At 61.8% G+C, this 23,885-nt stretch overlaps 1 protein-coding gene across 4 annotated transcripts in view; it reads left to right on the forward strand.

The window, feature by feature from the left end:
* Positions 1-10,534: 10,534 nt before the first annotated feature.
* FRMPD3 (FERM and PDZ domain containing 3) overlaps positions 10,535-23,885 on the forward strand; it is a 45,935-nt gene continuing 32,584 nt past the window's right edge. For 3 of the 4 annotated variants that reach the window (XM_083797806.1, XM_083797809.1, XM_083797810.1), the window contains exon 1: positions 10,535-10,670. Coding sequence is in view for 1 of the 4 variants with exons in the window: in XM_083797808.1 (XP_083653934.1) it covers positions 23,033-23,179 (147 nt within the window). In the remaining 3 variants the exon portion in view is untranslated. Of the gene's footprint in view, positions 10,671-10,973; positions 23,180-23,885 lie in introns of those variants that run through there. The other variant, XM_083797808.1, reaches the window with a different exon arrangement.

A 23,885-nucleotide genomic window follows, 5' to 3' on the forward strand; every position in this document is an offset into this window, starting at 1 on the left:
CACGACTCATTCATTTTTAAATACCAGCTCTTGGATTCTTATCCTCCGCTTCTAGGTGTGTATCCCCAAGCCTCTCCGGGTATTTATGAGATCTTGAAATTTAATCCTTAAAGAATATACTGAAAATACAGTTCTTCACGCCGTTCTCTGATTTCAGGGGCTGAATTCTGAAGGAAGGAACAAGCACCACGAGACACACGTGGTGAGACGGGGAAAACCCACAGCGTTTCACACAGGTGGGGTCGTTGCTGCAGGAGCCCCGATCCGTTTGGGGAAAGTGACTGCCCTTGTGCTTTCATGGCCTTTGGATAGCTACCCATTTCCCCCTTTTTTCCTCTGCTAAAAAGAGGAAAAAGCTTGCACATCCTTCAGGGCGAGGTGTTCTGCCTGTGATGCACAGACCCGGGGTGTCCATGGATTAGTGCTTGGGGTAAGGAATGAGATAACACGTCGAAAGTCTGTACGTGCGTGGGGTGAGTTTCTGGAGGGGCTTGTGCCTCTTGGGGAGAATTCAAAGGCATCTACACATCCCCTCGTGTGCTGTTCCAGCTGCTGAGGGATGGGGCAGCCCCCGAGCCACAGCATCGCTGGCACAAAACCCCCAGCCGTCTGAAGGCATAGCTGCAGGTCCCTTCCTCTCCGTACCTTTTCAAGCCCACCGCCTCATCCGTGCCAGGGAATGAGTTGATTTCCAGCAGCCCGCCCAGGAGCACACCTGCTGCCCGAGGATCAGCTGTCACACGGCCCCGATGCTGCCGTGCTGGAGTGCTTTGGGAGAAGAAGCTGCAGCTGCGCTGCCCCAGCCAGAGCCAGCTTCTCCAGCCTGCAAATTGGCTCCAACCGCCGGCAAAAATTCACACCCGTGCAGAGAAAAAAAAAACACCAAAAAGGTGAAAAGACAGGGAAAAGTTATAAACAACTCTGAAAACGACTGCTTAGAATAGAAATAGGTGTGTAACCATGGCTTCGGCGCTGCAGCGCCTGCCTGAAATGCAGATGCCTGCCACTGGCTCTGCTGGCTGGAGCTGGAGCCTGAGGAAACCGCTCCGGCCCTGGGGCTGGGGGCGATGCTCAGGCTGGGGACAGGGCTGGCGTGGCCCAGATGGTGTCCTCAGCCCAGGGAGCAGTCCCTGTGCCGGGAGCGGGGATGGAGGTGCTCCTTATGAAAGCACCGGCGCACGAATGGCCCCAGCCCCAAGCTGCAGGCTCCAGCCAGGACCTCTCCTGGGCTCCAGCTATGCAACGTGGAATCCGCCCTCCTGGGGCAGGCAGAGGCCACTCCTGTCCCCAGCCGTGTCCCACACGTCCAGCTGCCACCAGCACTTCCACTCCTACGGCGTCCCCGCTGTGGAGGGATTTACAGCACAGGCAGGGAACCGGGGTGCGAGCGCGCGCCAAGAATGAGAATTCAATATCCGAATGCCTTCGGTTCCTTCCTCCAAATAAATCACGGCATGACTCTAATTATTGTGCTTGCCTGGGTACACACCGGCTTAATACGGAAAATGAGCATGGAGGATTTATTACTGCTGATCCTTGATCTTTCATTTTTGATATTAAAACATGTTTAATTCATTGCAACATAGATTAAAATAAGGAAGGCCGCAGACAGGCGCCCGGCTCGCTCTGGGAGAATTTGGTCGCTGCAGTGCCCGCGCCGGGAGCTGGACAGTGCCTGCTCCTCCTCCCCTCCAAGCCGATTGTGAAGCCGGGGCCTGGCTAAATCATATTTCATTTCGCCACCGTGCCTCCCCTGGCTGTGGATTTGTGGTTGTTTGGACAGCAGTACTGGAGAGGCGGCGTCATAAATACATGATTTCTCCCGGACAGGTGGGTGGCTGCAGAGCTCGTAACCTCGTCAGATGCAACAGGAGTTGGAAGTTCCGGCGGTTTTGAGCTTTCCTCAACAAACAGCCATCCCTGCTGCTATGAATCAGCTCCTGCTCTCAGAGCAGTTCTCCTCTGTGCTACAGAAGCCCTTGGCCTTTGGGGCCCAGTTTGCATCAAGTCTCCAGCTATCGTGCAAGTGTTCCCAGCATAGTCTGGGGGCGTTCTTCGGATCCTGAACATTTTTTGCCCGTTTTTCTTTTCAAGACAGCACTGCCGTGTGGTTCTGCAGAGCGACGTCACCCCGGCCGCTCACACGGGGCCTTTGCAGCTGCCTTGGTGGGAGCAGAGCACCCAGCAGCGCTCTGCCCGCGAGCCTGGCAGGCAGGAGCCAAGCCAGGAACCCCACACAGAAACATCAACGTCCACCGTGAGGGTGAAGACACATCCAGAGGCTCAAGGAGCTGTTGCGAGAGGCAGCACTCCTGCCCCGGAGCCTTGGCAGCTCCAGCAGGGTGGGCACCCCCCAAAAAAACGCAGAGCGACCCGCGCCCCCCTGGCAGAGCTGCTCCGGCAGCCCCCAGCTCCTGCCCCAGCTCTGGCCCCGCGAGCCCAGGGCAGAGCCCGGGGGAGGAAAATTGAAGTTTGTGGCTCTTGCTCCGCTTCAGTGCCTTCTAGTCAATACTACGTCCCTCCGCAGTACGTATTTCATCTTTATGGAGCTCTGCCCCCGGCCAGAGCCCAGCGCCCGGGTGCACAGCATCCAGCCGGGGCTTTGCTGCATCCAGACCCACACCTCTCAGCCGTCCACTGCCAACAATTGCCCTTCACCCCGTGGTCCTGGGGCCTTTTAAAGCACAGCTACGTGTGCCGTCGCCCCCAGCAGTGTCTGACACCTGCAGCCCCCCCAGCCCTCCTCCAGGCTGAGCCCCGGCCCCTGCTGTGCCCCCTGCCCCAGCTCCATCCCTGCCCCGGCCTTCCCCCGGCGCCTGCGTTTATTTGGGGTTGATTTGTGCTGTGTTAAGACGTTCTTGTTAGCACAGAAGGAAAGAGGTCTGCTGTGTGCCCACGGCCACTTTAGCAAGGCAGGATGAGGGCGGTAAATAAGGTTTCACTTTATTACGATGCCTGAAAGATCTCAAACGAGACCGGCGAGCCGGCAGAGCTGCAGAGGTGTCCTCCGAGGGGCAATTGCCCAGCAGCAATCTGCCAGCCCGGTGCTTTGCTCTCGATTTATCTTTCTGCTGAGCCGCGAGATGATTTCAAGCTCCTTGTCCTGCCTGGGGTGGCCACGGGCAACACCGGGGTCCTCTGTGGGATGGGGCAGGGCAGAGGTGTCCCCCAGCAGCAGAGCTTTAGCATGACGGGCAGCAAAGCTGTTCCTGGGGGTCACAGCGGAGCCCCCAGCCCCTTCCAAGCCCTGTGACGAGCTCTGAGGGTGTCACCAGCCCAGGCTGCTGCTGGGCAGAGGTGACACGCTGCCCGCACAGGGTGGCACAGCCCTCAGCTGTGTGACGGCTGTGCTCAGCCACAGAACAGGCTGTAAACTTCATGTTTGGGGCTGGTGGCTCTTCGTGAGCAGTTCTGGTGGCCCTGATAACAGCCAGGCTGGCAGCCAGGGCTGATCCCCACGGGGTGCACATCCTGGGGCACGAGGGGTGCTGGAGCCAGCCCCAGACGCACGCTCTCTCTCCCATAGCATTAAGACAAGAGCAACAGGCACCCAAGCCCTCGCAGAGCTCAATTCATCACTCTGAAAGGCAGCGCCAGGTGCCTAAAATTAGACTCCCACCTCCTAATTTAGGTGCTTCAAATAAAAAAGGCTGCTTTTCCCTTCTTCCCTTCTCCTCCCTGGTGCTGCTGAGCAGCCAGAGGCCCCCAGGGAGGTGCTCTGCGCTCAGGTGTGTCAGAGCTCTCCAGCAGCACCAGGTGTGAGGTTCCCAAATCCTCCTGAATCCCTGAGGCACCCTGCTGGGGAAGGAGGAGCTGCAGCGTGGGGGCACCTGCTCGCTGAGGGCCAGCAGGCGGAGATGCAGGCGGGATGCTGGGGGGGGGCTGGGGGCCGTAGGGCAATGCTGCCTCCTGCCCTCTGCTCCTGCAGCACCCGTTAACGGCTGTTACGAAGAAGCAGCCTGGTACACGGGCCCTGCATCCCCAGGGTGTGCTGGTGGAGGCACCTCAGCCTGCTGCACCCTGGGGTGTTGCTGTTACCCCACATCAGAGCCCCTCCAGGATGTCCCCAGGCTGGGGGGGGGGGGCACAGAAGCGCTCTGACCCCTCCATCCCAGGGGAGATGCCCCCTGCTGCAGGAGCGTGCTGGGGACAGCCAGCAGCAGAGACCCAGCTGAGCCATAGCCCGTGTAAAAGGGGGGCGAAACGATGCCTCTGTGGCCCATGGGGTCCCTGCCTGGGGGTGCTCACGGTGCCAGGACCCCGTGCCCCGAAGGAGGGCATTGCCCGGCACCTCCCTGCGTGGCACCGCGGCCGGTGGCTCTGCCTGTGCACGTTTCGCAGGGCATATGTGCCATTAAGAAAAAGATCAGAGTTCCCAGGAGCTAAAAACAGCCAGAGGCAGCGGGGTTTGCACGGGAGGCAGTACGGGGAGGTGGGGATGCGGAGCAGGAGGTGTGATCGCGCTGCCAGCTCCCCCAGCGACAGGGCGCAGGAGCAGGTAACGAAGCGAGCCAGCCTCACGGAGGGAAACCGCTGCCGAGCGAGCACCCGTGGGCAGCGTTTGTTCAGCTCCGTGCTGCCCTGCTCCCGGTCGGACCGTGGTGGGTGCTGGGGGGACGCAGCCCGGCCCCACGGGTGCCCTGGGGGGGCAGAGCAGCACCAGGCGCTGCGATGCTGGGCAAGGCGGGGGGAGCTGCGGGGACCTGCAGGCTGGCAGCAGCGGTAGCAGGGTTGCTTTCGAGTATGGAAACCTCTGGTGTTAAATGGAGAGAGTGAGTGCAAACAGACTCTAATTACCGCAGCTCCTCCAGAGCCAGCTCTGCCTGCTCTCCTCAAGCTGTCAGATGCTCTCTAGCAAATGCCTCCGTCTCCTTTTCGTGGCCAAATCTTTGTGTGTTCGCTCTTCCAGATCCAGCCTCTTCTGCCCCGCCACTAGTTGAACAGCAGGGAGAAGAGGGGGAGAAAAAAAAGGAGAGACGAGGAAGGGGCAAGGCTGGGAAGAGCAGGGATGGGGCCGTGGTGGGCTCTGCTCCCCGGGGAGGTGCGTGATGGGGACGCTCGGGGGCTGCTCCTGCACTTGCTCACTGATGCAGCCACAGCTCCTCAGCGTTTCAAGCTGCCCTTGCGTGGCCACAGCCCTTCTGTCTGCGGTGACAGTGCCAGGGGCTTGAGGGCATCGAGTCCCTGCTCAGTGCCCCGGATGCGAGCTGTCAGCTCCTTTTTTTGGTGGTACCAAATGCCACTTACCCTCCTTGCCAAGGGAGTGCCTGGCCTGCCGTGAGCCCAGCTCGGGCTCCTGCCCTGGGACTGTGTGGCCACCAGCCCCTCTCCTACAGCTGCGCACGAGCAGCACGGGGAAAGGGGTGGTTCAAGGAATTTGCTCTTCAAGCTGCTCTGAGGTCCTGCCGTCCTGGCATGGGTGAGAGCACCTGGCAGGGCTCTGATAACCCCAGCACGCTCCTACCGCAGCCTGGAAGCAAAACAAAGAAGAAAAAAAAAAAAAGAATAAAGAAAAGCCATGGCAACAGGTCCAATTAGCAAAGGCGTTTATGCTGCTGGCTCCGAGAGGGGCCGAGCGGGATGACTGGCAGCCCAGCTGCTCTGTGCAGATGGACCAGCTCCTCCAGGTGAGGAGCCGCAGAGCCCTGCCGTTTCCCTGCTCTGTCATTGCTGCCGCTCGATGGCCACCATCCCTCGCGGCTCCTCCTGGTGGGACAGCACCCACGGGAGCACTGTGGAGGTGCCGGCCCCTGGGTGCTGTGTCCCTGCAGGGGCTGGGCTTGAATGTGAGACCCCCGAGGACAACATCCAACAGGTTCCTTGGAAGTCGGCAGCTGGGTGGAAGGGAGCAAAAAATCTGCCCTGTGAGTTTAATGACCCCCGATGAGTGCTCCCTCCCAAAGGGTCTTCCCTTGAGACTGGGACCTTCAGGGGAAGTTGATCTCAGGGCTGAGAGGTAAATCCATCGGACACTGGGAGTCCTTGGTACCTGCCAAACTGCTGGGTTTCTGCTCTTCGTTTAACCCAGACCCGAGTGACTGCAGCATCCCTGGTACGGAGCATCCCTGCGCTGGGCAGAGTGCGAGGTGTGGATCCAGAGCTGTCCCGGGCTGCCTGGACCAGAACAGCTCCCAGGGAACAGCACCGGGCTTACGTCTTCTGCATACAGCCAGCCAGAGTCGCCCACCCTGCCGTAACGGCCAGGAGCACCCACTGCCTCGCCCCAGAGCTGCGCAGCCGCGTGTAAAGGCAGCCTGGTGGCACCTCGTGGTGCCCCGGCTCCTGCAGGAGCCTCACGAGGAACGGTGCGAGGCCAGGCACGGTTCCTGGGGCAGCAGCTATCGCCGGGTGGGCTACGGCCCTGGGTGAAAGGAGGATAACTCTGTACGGGCAAAACCACCCAACTCCCGCTGCTAATGTGGGGCTTTGCCTCCAGCTTTTGCTCCTGCGGGCGTGCAAACGTGCGCCGATCTTGCTGTGTGAAGAACGCTCTTTTTCCGGCTTGAAGGGTTGTTTTGCTGTAATTGCAATGCATTCCTAATTACGTGGTTAATTGAGGCCTTTGGGGACCGAGGAAGAGCAGGCTGGGCTGAGGGAGGCGTTACAGAAGAGGGGCTTTAGGCACGCAGGGAGGCAGGAGAATGGTGACAGGGAGGTTGGTGGCCCTGTGCCGTGGCTGCTGGTGGACGTTCCTCCCCAGGACCCCACTCCTCTGAGCATGGCAGAAGCTGCTACCAGGCACCCCCTGACTCTGCAGCAGCCACCCTGCCTAGTGAGTCCCTGCAGCCCATCCCCGTGCGTGGCCCAGGTCCCCAAAGGCAGAGGACTTGAAAGCCTCCCACCCTCGCTGCCTGGGGTGCCCCTGGGCAGAGCAGAGGGAGGAGGCACAGGGAGAAGCCTCCTCGCCTTGAAATTGCCAGTGCTGTGCCACCCAGTTGGGCTTGCAGCTCCCCTTGGCATCCTTCGTGGAGGAACATCCCCAAAGGTCCCCCAAAATAACTGCAGGCATTGGGGTGCCCTGCCTGCAGGGGACAAACCCGCAGGAAGAGGCCCCTGCGCTCTGCCCTCCCCGCAGCTGGGGAGCCTGTTGCTTACATAAACTGCTCGCTCCCGGGCGCTGATAGAGCTGTTTGCTTCCCACCCCACTGGGCTCGGCAAGCTAATTTTATTTTTCCCTGGCTTAATGGGATGTTTATTCCACAACAGCCTTCCCACGACGCCTGGCGGGAGGGGCTCCGAGCCCTCACCCCAACAGCGCTCTGCCTTCCTGCGGAGCCCTCCCCGTGCTGCGGGGCCGAGCGCTGCTCCCCAAATCCAGCCCCGAGGGCTCGGCTGGGTCTCTGCAGAGCGAGCCCAGCCCAGGGAGAAGCACCCGGCTCACTTGTGCGGGGTCTGGGGGCTCTGCAGCAGGCAGAGCGACGGCACCAGTGGCTGCCACGCAGTTTTGGCACGGACCTAGGGAGCCGCCACAAGTGCCACCTCCGTCTCCTGGGACAGGGAGCAGAGCAGGTGGGTGCAGCTCGCAGGTGCTGCCCTGCGGCCACGCTTCTGTCCCGCAGCATGAGGTGGCTCCGGGGCGGATCGGCCGGGGCTGGGCCGAGCACCGAGCCCTGCCACGTCGTGACAGCGCGGCTCTAACCAGGCGCTGAGGATTCGGCTTGACAAGCGCCGGGCTTGTTTCATGACAACTGCCAAGCAGCCATCAGGTAGTCGTGATTTCTCCTACTCGCTCTGGCTTGGAGCCATCTGGAGGGACGGAGTAGGAGGGGGCTGCTCTGCTTTTCTTGCAGGAGAGAGAAAAGCCAGGTGCGCGCAGCTCCGTCCCCCTCGCACAGGGGTGACGCTTGCTGTTCTCCCCACCTCCTGCCCTCGTCTGATCCCGGGGCAGCGAGGCTGTACCAGGGCCACCTCAGGGCCCGTGCTCCTGCAGCACCAGCTGTCTGAGCGGTGTTTGTGCATGTTGGATCCCTGACGCATCCCTGCCACGTGCTGGCGTCATCTTCAGGGCACCGCGCCTGCCGGCACGGGGGGTTCTGGTGCCAGCGGCCACCAGGCACGTCCTGCTGGGCAACCTGAGCCAGCTGCTGCCAGAAAGCCAGGCCCGGGCTGCCCCACACCCCCCCGCATCCTCACCTGCTGCTCGCGAAGGGGACGTGGGAAAGGAGCGTGTCCCTCCTGCCGTGGGACAGGGAGAGTCCCCAGCGGGAGGGCGACAGAGCCGCTAATTAACCAGCGGCTAATCCAGCACACGGGGCAGGAGAATGGAAGGAAGGACGGTGAGCATGAGGAGCTAACGTGGCAGCCGTGTGGGTGCCGTGCCAGCACTGCCAGCGAGCCACAGACACGGGGAGGCCTGGGGGAAGAACATGCAGACTGGCAGCGTGTGCGTTGTTCTCAGCGTCAGGCCAGGAGAGGGGCTCTGAATTAACAGTGCCCGGCCACGTGCCTCAAAACGTACGAAGGGGGCAGAGAACATCGCCCCGGAGCAACCGGCCACAGACACCAGAGGACGTTTTCCACCTCTTCTGCAGGAGGGATGCGCCCCTCTCGCTGCCTGCGGAGCAGCCTCCCAGAAAACAAGCCATGCAAAAATAAGGCGGCTGAGCCAAAGCGGCAGCCGAAAGGTAAAACTCTCCGCGGTGATCTGTGGGGCACCCAGCTAGCGCTTTTAGCAAGCTTCATAGCAGCGTGCAGAGCTGAAAGGAAGAAAAACAGGTGAAAGGGGTGTGGAAGCATGCATCCTAATGCTCTGCAACGGAGAGCTGGTGCTGTGGGAGGGCTGCCTGCATGTGCAGGCAAGGCGGGGAGCTGCATGTGTTCTTGCAGAATAAATTCTGATGAGAAATCTAGGAAACTATTTAAGCTTTGTTATATCTTTCCAATCTTCATTCTGAAAATATTTTTAAAGCTCTTTTCGCAGTTGTATCTATAAAGAGCCAAAAATTGCAACAGGTTTAAAATAGCTGGGTAAAGGCAGAGCAGAGCCTTCCCGAGGTGCGTGTTGTGTTCAGACAAGGCAGGAAGGAGAGGACACGGATTTCGGTGAGGTAAACGCAGCCCCCTGGGACAGACAAGTTTTAAGGTGGTACATATAGAAAGCACAGAAGCTTGTAAAGAAATCTATTCCAGCATTACTAGAGGAAAGCTAGCCAGTGCTGTGCTGGCTTCTTGTGATTCCGTGGCTGAAATACATAAATAAATAAATAAAAAGGCATTGCACAAAAACAAAATGAATCTGTTTACATCAGAGCTTGCCATGAAGCACGTAGGAAAATTGAGACTTCCCCCTTTCCTATGGCAGGTGCCTCCAAAGAGCTAGCTCACACTCAAACGTCAAAAGAGACCTTTGGGAAGCGTAGACAAAAATGGAGAGCACCGGGTTGCCGGGAGCAGGCAGGGTTTGTCCGAGGGCTCTGAAGCACAGCAAGGAGCTGGTGGGCTGCTGGTGGGGATGGTGCCTTGCTGCTCCCGTGAGCACGTGCAGCACACAGATGGAAGGCGGCAAGAGTGCTCGCGGGTTTTGTAAGAGGTTCAAGCCAGGAAGCCACAGACGGGTCTAACTTGTGTACAGAGCAAATAAATCACATGAGGCCCTGACAAAGACTTGAAGTGGGAGACCTGGAAAAGGATCGAATGGGAGTAAGTCGGCTTTTCAAGGGAGGATTTGTGGTTTGCAGATCTGTTAGCGTTATTTCTTGTGGATGTTAACCAGCTAATAGTGTACTCGAGTTCCCCAAATCCATGGTAACCCAGCCCTCGTTTCCCAACCTTTTAATAAGAAATACACACAAACCTCCTTCCGCGCTTAGATAACACGCTTTCCTTAAGAGCTTTTGTTAGTTTGGCTTTCTTTCGCAGAGCAGAGGGAGGTTACCATGGAGTTACCTACGGAGGGGAGCGCAGAAAGCCCAGTGCGCTCCGAGGAGAGGCTGGGGAGCAGCAAGGTGACGGCGTGCACCGCTCCTGAAGGCGCCCCGAATAAATGATAACACTGCCCGAGGAAAAAGCTAACGGGGAAGTGCGCAGGGTTCTCCAGGGGCTGCGCTGCCTGCGGGGGTCTCCTGGGAGCGGGCTTCGGGCTGCGGGGAGGGCGGGGAGGGGGGACACGGTGTGCCCCCCCCGGGGGGGGGGGAGCCGCCCTCGGGGATCTCCTCCGGTGGGACGGGGCCGGCGGGGGGAAGCAGCCCTACACAGCGGGGCTCCCCGGGGCGACCCCCCCCCGGGCTCAGCCGTCGGGGCCCCGGCCCCGGCAGGGGGGGAGCGGTCCCGGCGGGGCTCCGCGCCCCCGCCCCCGGCTCCGCCCCGCTCCGCGCCGCCGCCGCCCGCCCCGCAGAGCCGCGCACAGCGCCCGGGGCCGCCGCCGCCGCACCTGGCAGCCGCCCGGCACCGGCACCGGGACCGGCACCGGCACCGGCACCGGGACCGGGGCCGCCGCCGCCGGCCGGAGGGAGCGGGGAGCCCCGGCGGCATGGCGGCCCGGGGGCGGCGGGCCCCGGCTGCGCGCTGAGCCGCGGGCTGGGCGCTGCGGCAACCGGGCACCGGGCGGCGGCGAGGAGCCATGGGGGGGGCGGCGGCGGCGGCGGCGGCCAGCGGGGAGCCGGCCCTGCCCGCCCGCCGCGCCGCCCGCCTCAGGCCCCGGTGGTAACGGAGGGAGAGCGGCCGGAGCCCAGGTGAGCCCCTCGGGGGTGGAAGCGCCGTTGGTGGCCGCGGAGCTCGGGGAGCGCCGGGGCCGTGCCCGGGGCTCCCCCTTCCCGGGGCGCTGCCGTCGGGAGCAGCCGTCGGGGGCGAGCTGTGCACCACCCCCCCCGCTCAGCACCGCTCCGGGGGCACGGCAGGGAGGCCGCCCGCTCCCGCGGGGCGCTCAGCCCCGGCGCTGGGTGCCCCAAAGCCGCCGAGCCCCTGGGGCAAGGCTCTGCCCCCCCCCCCCCGGACGGGAGACCGTGCATGGCAGCGCCGTGGTGTCCCGCGGCACCGGGAGGAGCAGCCCCGCTTTGCTCCCCCGCTGCGGCCGCGGTGGCCCCGGGTGGTGGCTCTGCAGGTGGCACCCGCTCGGCCGGCGCCGTGGGCTGAGGGATTGGGGCCGTGGGGGCTGGATGGGGCCGCGCTGCTGAGCCCCGCTCTCGCCCGGCCCCGCCGAGACGGCTCTGCCCACCCCAAGCAGGGCAGGAGGGAGCGGGGTGCGGGGCAGGAGCTGTGCCGCCGCTGCCGGGTCACCTTGGCCAGCCCCTGGGTGCCGATGCCCGCCGCGTTATTCCGGCGTCGTGGACGTGGTTGTAAGGGATTGCACCCGGCTGAGCTGAAAGAAGGGAGGGGAAGCGCTCGGCTCCCGGCTCGGGGCTTGTTTGTGTTTTTTTCCTCGTTTCCCGGCTCTAGAGCGATTGGGATGGGATGAGTTTTCCTCTTTGTCGGCAGCAGGACCGGCGGAGGGACGTGGCTCCCTCCAAAGGGGGCTGCAGGGCAAGAGCAATGGGGAAATATTCGCATCTTTCTCCTCTCGCATGACAAGCAGTGAGCCCTGTGCCGCCTTTCACCTCCCCGTGCCTCAGTTTCCCCATGTCTGCAAGGGAAGGGTGGAGGAGAGAGAAGCTGGTTCTCACCAGAGGGGCTGGGATGTGGTTTGTCGTGTGTGAGCCTCGCTGGGCACGGGTCCGCTCTGAGGCCAAGAGCGGTTCTGGATCAGGCCCAAGGGACACCGAGTGCTAGCTGCCATCCTGCGGCAAGGAGTTCCACACTGCGCCTGAGCAGCCGCCAAAACCCTGTGCTTTACATTTTTATTTCTAAAGAAGGGAGCGGGAATAACCCCCCTCGCCGTGCTGGCCGGATCTGGCAGCCCTGCTGTGCCCCGGGCCACCCCCTGCCCAGGCAGCACCACTGCCTTGCGCGGAGGCGCTCCAGCACAAGAGCACGGAGTCGCTTGCAGGTCCAGGCCCTGCTTGGCACGGGTCTGCCTCTGCCCGGGATATCGGCGCCGCCGGCACCAGGGCCGAGCCGCCGGGTCCCCCCGCTGCCGTGGGCAGGTGCTGCTGGCTGCCAGCAGCCGGCTCTGCCTCGCCGGGAGCTCTGCCCGCGGGCTGCCACTTCGAGATGAGCGGGCGGCTGCCTGCGAGGGGGAATTGGGATGGCTTGTGAAGGAAGGGGCTGTGGAGCAGATGCAAAACGCGTCCTTTTGTACGCTGGCGGGTGAGGGAGGACCCGCAGGGGGTGCAGCAGGAACGGGCTCAGGTTTGGTCCCCGTCTCCCTCTTGCTAGAGGTGAGGCTGGGGAGGGGAGAGGTGCCCCCCTCAAAATTAGCCTGGACGAGGGCACGACGGCCTTAAGCTTCCCAAGGCAGGAGGGAGGCTTTATGCCTGCAGCGAACAGCAGTGTGCTCGAACTGAAACCTAAAAGCATCAGGTCCAGCCTAGCATGGGAGAAATCCCTGAGCAGAAAGCAGCCCAGAGGCAGGGCACCGTCTGCACACACGTTTCCAGCGTGTTGCTTCCTCCCCTGTGATGCTGCCAGCCGACCTGCGTGCTGGGGAGGGGCGAGCTGGGCTGTGGGACTCGCTCATGGGTCTGCAGAGACCGGATCCTGCCTCACATCCCAGCCCCGTGGTACTTGGAGGATGCTTTCGCTGTGTGCTCAGCGGCTGCTCGCCGCCACCGAAGGACAAAGCCTCGAGTCCTCAGCTCCGCCTCGTGCTCGCAGCGCGCCACCACCGCCGGTCCTTCCCCGCGCCCGCTGCACTCGGCAGCAAAGCTCTTCTGGTTCGGACCCGTGAGTGAAGTGTTGTTCGCCAGGGCAGCTCCAACCCACAGGCGCCGCGTTTCTGTGGTGAACAAGCATTTTTGTCAGAACAAAGTAGGTTGCTGCCTTGCAGAGCCTCCAGCCTGCGTGGAGCAGGGCGGGGGGGCCCCGGGGCGCAGCAGCTGGTGATGGGGGACGGGGCAGGGGGAGCGGGACCGAAGAGGGGTGCTGGGACACCCCAGGAGGAGCTCGTGCGGGGGGTGTCTCGGAGCCTGCAGCAGGAGGAGGGCAGGTGAGCTGCAGGGTTGGTGCCCAGCGAGGCTGGGAACACTTCTGAGCTGCTCGCTGTTCTCCGTCTCTCTTTTAAATTAATCAGGAGCTGGCCTCAGCAGCCAGTCAATAGCGAGATTTATCTCTTAAATAGCGTTATTGATTGCTCGGGAAGCCTGGTTTTGTATTGATAGATATGTACACGTGCAGACAAGCCCCGTGCCAGGTCCTGGTGGTGAAAGGCACGGAGCGGACCGCGCGACACTGCTCGTCACAGGTGGGGTCGTGCGTGTGCCCGCCTGATGGGGATGCAGCTCCCTGCCGGAGAGCACGGTGGGTTCCCCAGGGGTCTCCGGGTACAAACCCTTCCGCATCCATCCACTGTCTTGCCCAGTCTTGAGCTTTTTCCCTGCTCTTCCCAGTCTGTGGTGTTGTGGTGCTACTGATGCTGCCAGCAGGCATTGCCTACATCGGGTGCTGTCTCCCTCCCTAGCGAAGGGGTCTTCCCACAACGTGCACAGTGTCCTAAAAGGTCACTGACCCTGCAGGGGTCTTTGTGTGGGGACGCTGGGATAGATATGCAAAGCTAAGCCTGTGCTGGAGCATCGCCCAGAGGGGCCAGTTAGAGGAGGATAAGCGAGGTGGGGTGCACCTGACCCCCACAGGGGGGTTCGGTTCACGCTGTTCCCGGGGCCCTCGGCTGGGGCTGCGAGCCGACACGTGCGGGAAGCGCCGTGGGACCTGGCTGGGCTCCGAGCAGGCGGAGCTGTGGGAGTACAGCAGGGAGACAGCTCGCTGCCGGTCTGCTGGTGGGAAAGGCAAAGTGCGCCGGTGCTCCTGAGCCTCCAGGTAACGGGAACCAGGCTGAGGAGGGCTCCCACAGGCTGCGGGGGCTTCACCGGCGGCATCTCCCTGGGCTTCAGCGTGCCTCTTGTCCCTGGGAGGCGGCAGAGTGCTCGCAGCCGTGGAGCGGTGGCACTGTCTCCGGGTCCCATTGCCTGGCTGCCTGCACCGGGTGCCGTCGCTGTGCCATGGGAGAAGGGGCAGGAGCAGGGGGTGTCGAGCCAGCCCCCAGCTGGGCTTGGTGTTGGGAGGGACTGGCCGGGGGCAGTCCCAGCGTGGAGGGGTGGTTTGGGTGCTCCCGGCCCCGCATGCATCCCTACGGCCCCACCTGAGAGCCCCGCTTCACTGGTTCAGCAGCCGGGGCGGGTCTGGGACCTCGGCATCTCCTGCTCCTGGTGGCGTGGCTGCAGTACCCAGGGGAGGTGCTGGTAGGAGCAGGGCCAGGGGCCAGGGCCGTCTCGTGGCCCAAGCTGTTGTCCTTTTAGCTCTGGGCAGTGCCACTAGGCTCGCCCCAAAGCAGCACCGTGTGCTCGGGCAGCGCCGCTGTCCTCCAGGGTCGTGGAGTGCAGCCAAGGTGCAGTGCTGCCCGTGAGACGAATCGCAAAAAGCTCTTGCCAGTTTTGCTGTAGCAAACTTCACGCTGTGGCCGTTTTGCCTTGGTGCTGCAGAGCCTGCTGCCGAGCCCTGCGCGCAGCGAGCCTGGCTCCCCTCGGCACGTGCGCGCTGACAGCACGGGGCTCCCGGCCCCAAACCTCGCGCCCAGCCTCGCGGAGTGCTGCCCGATGGCTGGGAGCAGCGGCTGGGACGAGCAGCGGCTGGGACGAGCGTCGGCTGAGCTGTCACGGGGGATCTGTAGGGTCGGATCACCAAAGGCTCGGGTCTAGGAAAACCTGCGCGTGCTTGTCACTGTTTAGTAAATCACCATCCGTGGGAAGCTCTTGGGTGCTGCCATGCCCATGTGCGTGTGTGTATTTACATATATATATGTAGCACCACAGCATCTCAATAATGCTCGGGCCCCTTCAGCGTTTTTCCAGACAATGTCTGCCCGCAGCGAGCGCCCAGTCCGCCTGATCTCAGCAAGCCAATCTATGCAGGGATCTTGGGAAAGAACAGTTGGGGTTTTATGAAGCTGGCATAATTTACAGCTAAAATAGCACACCAGAAATATGTCCAATCCAATCTCCTTTGTAATCTTGTTTTCATTTAAGCCTCCAGGCTGATGGAGGGGGGGAGTAAGGGAAGCAAACTGCAAAGGGAGTTTATTACCCGTGTCAGGGAGATTTGCGTGGTGCTCCGTACGCAGTGACCTCGGTTTGCAGGGGTTGCAGCTGGCTGGGGGGCTCCCGGCCCCGAGGGGCTTCTCCTGCCCGGGCGGGGGCTGCAGCCCCTGCTGCGGGGGGCTCGAGGCGCACGCCGTGGAGCAGCTCCAGCGCCTGCTCCCGCAGCTGGGCAGGCAGAGCTATTGCAATGTCTCGGCGAGCACTGCGCTCGTGATGTCCTGGCCAGCTCACCGTGAAAAGGAATGAAATTATCTCGCTGCTGCTGCCTTTGCGGGTTGCGTTTCTCTTTAGTTTTCAAACCACAGATTGTCCCAGATCTCCTGCCAATAGCAGGGAGCTAACTGATAATGCAGCTGCTATTAATAAAGCGGTGTTGTTACATATTCATATCAATCAGACTTCTAATTCCACAATATTAAAAAAAAAAAAAGAAAAGGCAGTGTTTCACAGGGGCGATGGAGGAAGGTGTGAGGCAGGCTGGTGTTTGACGTGCATCTCAGCGTTGGCAGAACCCGCTCTGCTCACATCTCTGCCCTGTGGCACTCCTGCCCTGAGCGCTCTGCGTGCCCCTCTGACACCTTTTGCATCCCAGCATCTGGGAAGCGTTATCTTTGCTTTGTTTTGCCAGAAGCAGCCGAGATGAGCCCAGTTCTCCGCCGGTGCGGCCCTGGCAGGCTGCGGGCAGAGCTTCGCCCCGGCCCCGGAGGCTGAGCTCCTCTGGGAGGCCGAGGTCCTGCAACACGATGGGCAGGGACGCAGGGGACGGGATGGAGAGCTCTTCCTTCGTCCTGCGTGCCTGTCTGCGGCCACGCTGGTGGCGCTGAACCCAAGGGCCGGGTACCACACGCAGCTGCGGGATCCCCGGAGCGCCGGCACCGCTGGGAAGCGGGAGCGGTGCAAGACGGGGGAGCTCCCGATCCGTGCGGGTGTGTTGGTGGGAACGGCTCCGTGCTTTCTCCATTTTATATGGAAAGTTTCGCATATTATGTAAATTAAAAAGCAAAGCATAGAAAATCCTACGGTATAAATCTGGGATGTATATATGCTTGTGCAGCCATTAGCGAGGGAAGTACACCAAAGAATCCTGGCCAACGGATATATATACTTCCATTGCCATTCCTGCAATAAACTATGTTTTTGTCATTGCTACGGTATTTTAAAAAAATGTACTATCTTCAAAACTGTAGCAGCGTTTTATGGTAAGCTGTAAATTGGAAGAGATACCTAATTATTCATAGGGTATTACGGAGGTGTCGGTAAATGACTTCACTGTTAAGGCTGCCCTGAGACTTGCGTGTGCAGCAAAACCCTCTCTCCTAGTGAATTCGGTTTCCAGATTTGGTCAAATATCCAGCAAGGCCAAAAAGATTTCACTCGGGTGCAGCTCCAGCACCTCCCCCTTCCCCGGTAGCCAGGTGTGCTTTGAAACACAGCCTCAGGGCCTCGGGTTCTCCGAGTCCCGGGGTGCAGGAGCCGCTCGGGGTGCGACGGAGCCGTCCCACAGCTGCCCCCGCCAGGAGAGGCGCGCAGGCGCTCAGCCAGGTTCCTGGGGCGCGCTGGCTCCCAGCCCTCTGTCAGAGGGCTGCCGTCGCTGCAGCGAGCAGTTTCCAAGCAACTCGGCGGCTGCCGGTCTAAAAGGACTCTTGGTAAAGGCACGTTAATATTAAGTGGAGTTATTAAATGCAACGGCGCTAAGAAGGCTGTGGGAAGGGCAGCCGGTGTGGCGGAGCTGATATCCTCCTGCCGTCGCTCATGCTGTAAGGACAAGCCTCCCTCGTCCCAGGGGCAAACAGGGGGCCCGGGACCAGCTAGGTGGGCTGGCGGCAAGAAATCCCCCAATGCCTCCGGAGGGCCGTGGCGGTGCCTGGAAGGCCTGAGCTGTGTGGTGGTCGGGGCCGGGCTGGCTGTAGCCATGGTGGTACGAGCCCAGGTTAGGGCTGCGGGGCGGCCGGGCACCTCCAGCAAGCCAGCAGCAGGGCACAGCGTGCCTGGTTCGGGGAAAGGCAGAGAGAAGAGAGTTGGAGGTGGTGGAGAAAGGTCCTCCGGGACAACTACGGGGAGCAGAAGCTGTATCAGGAGCAGATGGGATTGCGGGTGCCACAGGGGGCCTGTAAGTGCTCGTGCTCTTTGCTGTGTTGATGCCTAGCTGGAGGCATCTTGCTTTTTTCACCTTGTCCATGAGTTTAACTTTCTGTCTCCCCTGAGTTCGTGCGAGCTCAGGACAGGGCAGGAGGGATGAGGAAGAGGTTGTTCTTTGCCGATCTGAAGGAAATCCATTGCAAGTGCTATTGTAAGCAAGCGCTGGCCTTGCAGGAGTGCCTGGGGGCTAAACAAGGCTCCCAGGGGAGGGTTGTTGGGCCTCACCTGAGCACCCTGTGCTGTGCAGGCAGGGCTGAGAGCGCCTCTCCCCAGCACCAGCCCGCCTGGGAGGTGGGGAGAAGCATTTTTATTCTGGAAATACTCTCAGGGCACTTCAAAGCCAGGGACGGATTTGTGGAGGCAGCCGCTGTCACGGTCCAAGCGAGCAAAGCCCTGCTTCTCGGGCAGGCTTTCACCCTCCCGTTTTCTGCAGCAGAGCTCCGGCTTGGAGAAGGCTCAGCCTGATTTTCAGCTCTGCCTGGTGATGTTTGTGCCGCTCGTAGCGGGGCTGTGCTGGGAAGGTGCTGGCCGAGGGGAGGTGGCAGGGGCAGGGAGCGAAGGCAGGGCCGTGCTTTCCTGCGGGGCCGGGCCGTCCCCTGGGCCGCTGGCACCGCGTGCCAGGACACCTGCGCTATCAAAACCAGCCAGCTGCTCGCTGCTCGCTGCGGTTCGGCACCTTCTAGGGTGGGTGGGAGCGCAGGTTGTGCAAAATCCACAAAGCGTTCGTGATCTCTGTCGGGAAGGGGCTGCCGGTGCCGCGTGCCGAGGCGTTTGCTCGGGGAGGGGAGGCTGCTCCTGCCTGCGCCTGCTGCAGGAGGTGAGGCCGGGCCGCCCGGCAGCGCCCGCGCTGCCATCGTAAATCCGCCCGGCGTCGGCGCGTGCAGCAGCAGCCTGGGGGTGATGCGAGGAGCGTTCCCGCTGACTTACGGCTTCTCGGCTCCATGGGGGTAGGAAACGGCGGCGAGCGGCTGGCTCTGCCGGCATGTGCCGCATCGCGAGCTGCCCTCCCTTCCCCGTGCAGCGTCAGCGGGACTCGGGCAGGGGCTCCCGGCAGGCAGGGCCAGCAGCGGTGTGCCGGGAGCGGGCCGGTGTCGGGGCCCCGGCCGGGCAGCGAGGCTGAGCCATCGTGGAGGTGTGTGAGGCTGGAAAAACACAGAGCAGAGCAGCATGGCCGGGGGGTCCCGCAGCCCACCTGACCGCTGGCTGCTGCTGTCCCAGCTGGTCTGGAGGAGGCCGTGAAGTTTTTCCCCAGCTCCTCGGTCTTTTATCCCTTAACAGCTCCTCTCCCCGCGAAGCCGACCCCAGCGTCTCCCTCTCCTCGTGTTGTGTCAGACACCCGCTGGCCCGGGAATGATGTGTGTGAGCAGGAAGCAGCGTGGCGCAGGGCTCCGAGCCCTTCATCACAGAGCGGTGCTTTAACCTCTTCTCCTCCTCTGCACATCTCCTGGGCGAGTGTGTGTGCCTCAGTTCCCTCAGCCTTCAAGCAGGAGCAATGCTCGCTTCCCTGAAGTGCTTTGGGAGGAAAATTAAAAGCCAAGCACCATCTCCTCTCCCTGTTGTCCTGCCGGGTGCGTTGGGATGTCCTCGTACAGCCCGTCTGCCTGAGGAGGGCCCGTCTCCCATCTCAGCGCTTTGAAGAGACGTCACGCAGCTCTTGGCTAAACAAATTTTCGTTCGCTGTGGCTCTTTTTTTTTTTTTTTTCCTGCTCAGCATTCAGGGAGCATCGTTGTGGTAACCAAGGTATTTGCATAATCTGTGTTTTGTGGTAATTGGTCCCTTTCTGAAGAGGTGCTAATCATCCCATGGGTTTGGGGGGGCTTTTTCTATCTTTAGGACCGTGTTAGAAAGCGAGGGTGATGCCTCCCACGGGGCAAGGTGCCTTGAGGCAGCCTTTAGCCCTCTGCTCAACGTTTCCACCTTGGGCAGGCAGAGGGCACAGGCTTCTGCACCGCCCGCGAGCACCTGAACCGAGTCCCTCCCTCACCCGTGCCTCAGTTTCCCCAGGCTCTGTGGCACCCGGGCTCACCAGCAGGTTGCCCCGGCACAGTGGTGGCCACGCAGTGTGCCTGCGTGCCACCGGCAGCGTGACTCAGCCCCGAGGCGGCTCCCACACGGCCGTGTTTCCAGGAGAGCGGCAGCATCCCCGCGGGTCCTGGGGGTACATGGGGCTACCCAGCCCGGGGCTTGGCTGGCCACGGCTGCAGAGCTTGGGGGCAGTCAGTCCTGGCGAGCTGTCTCTCGGGTTTGCTGCCCATTAAGTGTGGGGATGTGGAGCTTGTTCTGGCCCTGAATTATTTCTGCTGCTTGCTCCCATGAAGCCCACACGTGGTGCCAGCAGGTCCTGCGATGCCTGTGTGTAGGGGACAGGCAGCAGGGCAGAGGATAGCCTGGCCGTGGTGCAGAGGTCCAACTGTCCCTGTGCTTTGTGACCACAAGGGAAAACAGCACGTCCTGGCTGCTGAGCAGGGGCTGCAGCCTCTGGAGCCCTGCCGCACCCCTGTGCCCCCCCAGCAGCAGCCTGTCCCGCTGCCCTGTGCTGGCATCGCTCACAAAATGCCTTTGCCGTGCAAACTCAGCGCCTGTTCATTACGGGCTCTCACCTCCAGCCTCGCTCTGTGCTGCCATCACCGGAGAGCAAAGGCTGCACCTGTCTCGGCACCGGCCGTCTCCCTGGCTGTATTAAGTCTCAGTTTATCTGTATAAAATTTCATCTCATTTATCTTCCTAAATCCCGGCAGGTAATTCTGTAATCGTGGTCCCTCCTGTGGTGCTGGCCTCTCCTCCCTACCCGATATCCTCTTCAGATTTAATCCCCCTGGAGTTTACATTGTTTTTTGCGATCCCTAAGGGATGATGCTGCTAAATCCCGATCCCGGTGCTGAGCTCCCTGGGAAGCACTGAATTCCCTTCCCGTTAGCAGGACGCACTGCTAACGAACCCTGCAGCTCCTCTCCTGCTGCTCTGCTCCTGCTCCCTGCAGAAGTGCTCTGGTTGCAAGGGTGCCGAGGCACTTTGAGGATAAAGGGTTCAGTCCTTGGTTTTGTGGTTTGGTTTGGGTTGGGTTTTTTTTGCCTTTTGTTTTTTGCCTTTTGTTTTTTGCCTTTTGTTTTGTCATGTTTTTGGTGTGTGATGGAAATCACGTGCTGTGCACGGAGCTGTTCATTCTGCTCCCGGTGTAACCAAACTGACGAGACAAACGTTCCCAAGAAGCCCCGAGGGACACGGAGAGGAGACCTTGCCCAGCATCCCCACCCTGCTGGCTGCGGTCGTAGGCTCGGGGTCTGGGCAGGCAGGGAGGCAGGAAGACCTGGCAGCGGCAGGGCAGAAGCCGGGTGCTTTGGTGTCGGCTCCAGGGCCAGGCTTGTCGGAGGAGGATGCCGGCGTTTGCCTCGTCTCTGCTCTTTAGGGGATGATGTCTTTATGGCGGTGCCTTCCCTTCCTACCTGTTCACGCAGGATGAGGTCCCGGTTTGATACTCTCTGATAAGGCTGATTCTAATAACTCGGCTGTGTTTACCTGCCCCCAGCAATATTCTTGCAAATGAGGTGTCAGCGGGGATGCTGGCGAACGTGAGTTGCTGTGTGTGGGTTTTTACAAAACCAACAAAGCGGTGCCGGGGCTTGTGATTTGCGGGCGTTGTGCCGGCATCCAGCCGGAGCCCCGGTGGCGTGCGAGGAGGGTCTGTCTTGGAGCCTGCTGGGGACGACAGCGCCTCATCGCTTGCTCCTTCACCTGGTGTTCACAGAGGATGCTGGTAGAAAGGCCTCGAATGGCTCCTGTGCTGCTGCCGGCCCTTCTGCTAGGGAAAAGGCAGCCTGTTAGCCGAGCTTCAGCGCAGGCTGCTTCCCGAGGAGGCACTTGTGTAACACCGTGGGCTTGGTGTCTCTCAGTCCGTGCATGGTTGGGTTGTGCGGCCCTGTTTGTGACTGCGAGGGATCTAATCCAGACAGGGCTCTGATCTCCCAGGCATTTTTCACGGCGGTCTTTGGCAGGCTGGCTGCCTAACCCTGCCGCCCTGCTCGTGCCTCAGCTTCTGCTGCTGGAGTCAGCGGCAGAGTCAGGAGGGCCTGGGAGCACCTCCTGTGCGTCCCCTGAATTTGTGGCACGCGGCGTGCCCCTGTGGCCTGGCAGGGAGCCGTGAAAGAAAGGCTGCTTCATATGGATTTAGCATGTTTATCCCCTTCTCGTGAGGGTTTGGCCACCGCTTTGGTCATCGCTGAACCCCCAGCCTGGCCAGGCAGGGGTACGTGAGGATGGGTCCCCAGCAAGCTCGAGTGGTTCTGAGCTGGCCCACCAGCATTTGTGTGCTCTCCATCACCCCAGGCCAAGCCCTCCTGAAGCTGTTCCACCTGGTTTGGATCCTCCCAGCATCGCCCAGTGAGCTTTGAGCCCGTGCCTGGGGGACGCTGTGACCACAGAGCCCCACGGCAGAGGGGTGCCACCTCTCCTCCTGCTCCTCTCCTTCCCTGGCCACCAGCCCGAGAGCCCCTCAGCCTCCCGGAGGGATGCAGACCCTGTCCTTGCGCTGTGACAGGATTCACAGCCCCCAGCTCCCCGTGACAACGCGCTACTGACAGCCAGGAGGCATTAAGGACCAACTGGCTCGTCTGCCGAGACCGCTGGATTTTTGTTGTTGTTTTGATTCCCTTTTTTTAAAGGCTAGCAGGAGGATTTTAATCTCTGCAGCGAAGTAAGAATCAAGAGAGGCTCTGCACACATCCTGCTGTGCCCACAGCTCCTCTCGTGGAGCGGGCAGGGGCCGGTGCCTCCGTGGGTCTGAAGCTCTGGGGGGCGATTTTGATGCTCTCGGCCAAACTGGGAGCACTGGGGAGAGGCGTGCCTGGCCTCGCGGGGCTGTGGCCGTCCCCATGCTGTCCCCAGCCCAGCTGGTGCCCACACAGCCAGCGATGCTTTAACCCCGCTCTCACAGCTGCCCTGAGCCCGTCCCTGCCTCAGAGAGCTGATGTGAGCAGGCAGGCAGCGGGGCGGCGAGCTCCCGAGGCCACACTTCATGTACGACTCAGGACACACAAAGTCACCTGGTAGGATTTTGCGAGCGGGCGGGAATTGTCGTTCCCCAAAAGTGCCAAGGTGACAGCTGAGAGGGCCACGGGCAGTGAGGTGAGGCTCTGATGCTCCCAGGGTGCTAACACGGGTGCTGCGGATGGGCGCTGTGCTTGGGGAGCTGCCAGGCCGTGCCGTGCCATGCTGTGCCGTGCCATGATGTGCCGTGCCGTGCCATGCCGCCGCTCCTCCAAGGCACTGCCACAGCAGCCACCGGCTGCGTGCAGCAAAACGGGTTTGCTTCGGTGGCCCTGGGTGAAATCCCGTTAGCGGTGCTGTAAGCAGAGCCGCGTAGCTCACACGGCAGGGCTCGGGGCACGAACGGCAGCAGACGGCGCGATGGGGCCGGGGCCATCCCAGGGGACTCGGCTGGGCCAGGGCAGCCCCGCGGAGCAGGCTGCAGCGCGCGGCGCAGGGACGTGTTGCAGCTGATGCTGTGTGACAGCTTGACGGGTCCTCCCGGGACAGCCGGAGCTGCCGTGCCAGCTTGAGAGCTGTCAGTCCTTGGCTCCCGCACCACGGCGTTTATCGTAAGCAGGCGGCGTGGGGAACTCGCTCCCGGGAGCAGGAAGGGCTCTGGCTCTGCGGGCACGCTCCCAGGGAGGTGCTCAGCCCCGTGTCGGGGTTCTCGAGAGGGCTGCAGCCGGCCGGGGGACGGGACGGAACCTGAGCCGGGATGTGAGCGGTGTCCTGTGCAGCCCCCCAAATGGGGGGGGCACGAGGGGCCGCCGATGCTTTCGGCCCCACGCCTCCTGCTGCTCTGCCCAGCCGGGCGCTGCTTTCCTCCTGCAGCGAGGCTCCTGCCGCTCAAACCCCACCAGCACTGGAGAGACACGGACCAGCAGCACGGACGGTAAGCGGCGTTACCGGGGCAGGGAGCTGGAACGAGACGGGCTCTGACAGCTGCTTCCACGAGGTTACGAGGCGAGCGGGGTGTCAGCACGCACGGCTCCAGCCCCCCCCTTTTTGCTCTCTGCTTTTTGGCACAGGCGTGTCTCAGCTCTCCGTGCCCTGGGGTGGGCTCTGGGGGTGGGCACCGGGGCGGCAGGCGTTGCCTGCTCCTTGCGGGCTGGTGGCCGAGCACGGGGACGTGGGGAGGGGAAGCAGCACGTGTGCGCAGGCTGAGTCATGCTGAGGACTGTGCCTGTTGTTACGAGTCCAGATATGATGCGCGCTTGGCAGAAATCAGCTCATCATCTGCCTCTCCCCACCTGGCCGCCCGTCCGTCCCAGCTCCTCAGCGCAGCGTCTGAAGGGAAAAAAAAAAATAAAAAAAAATCTCCGCCTGGAAGATTTGGGTTGCTCCTCTGGGCTGTGAGGTCGGGGAAGCAAAAGCTGGCACTTGGTATGCGGAGCACGGAGCTGGCGGCAGGGACTTAGGGCTGCAGCTGCGAGGGGCCGCAGCACCGCGGCACCCTGGCAGGGGTCTGCACCCGGGGGGAGAAATGATGCCGCCGGGGTTGGGAGAGCATCGTGGGGCGAGCGGGGGGGGCTCAGAGGCACCAATCTCCCTGTGCCGGGTACGATGCAGGGGGGGACGGGGGCACTTCGCTGCTCCCC

This window comes from Anser anser (assembly GCF_964211835.1).
Source record: "Anser anser genome assembly, chromosome: 13".
NCBI classification, from domain to species: domain Eukaryota; kingdom Metazoa; phylum Chordata; class Aves; order Anseriformes; family Anatidae; genus Anser; species Anser anser.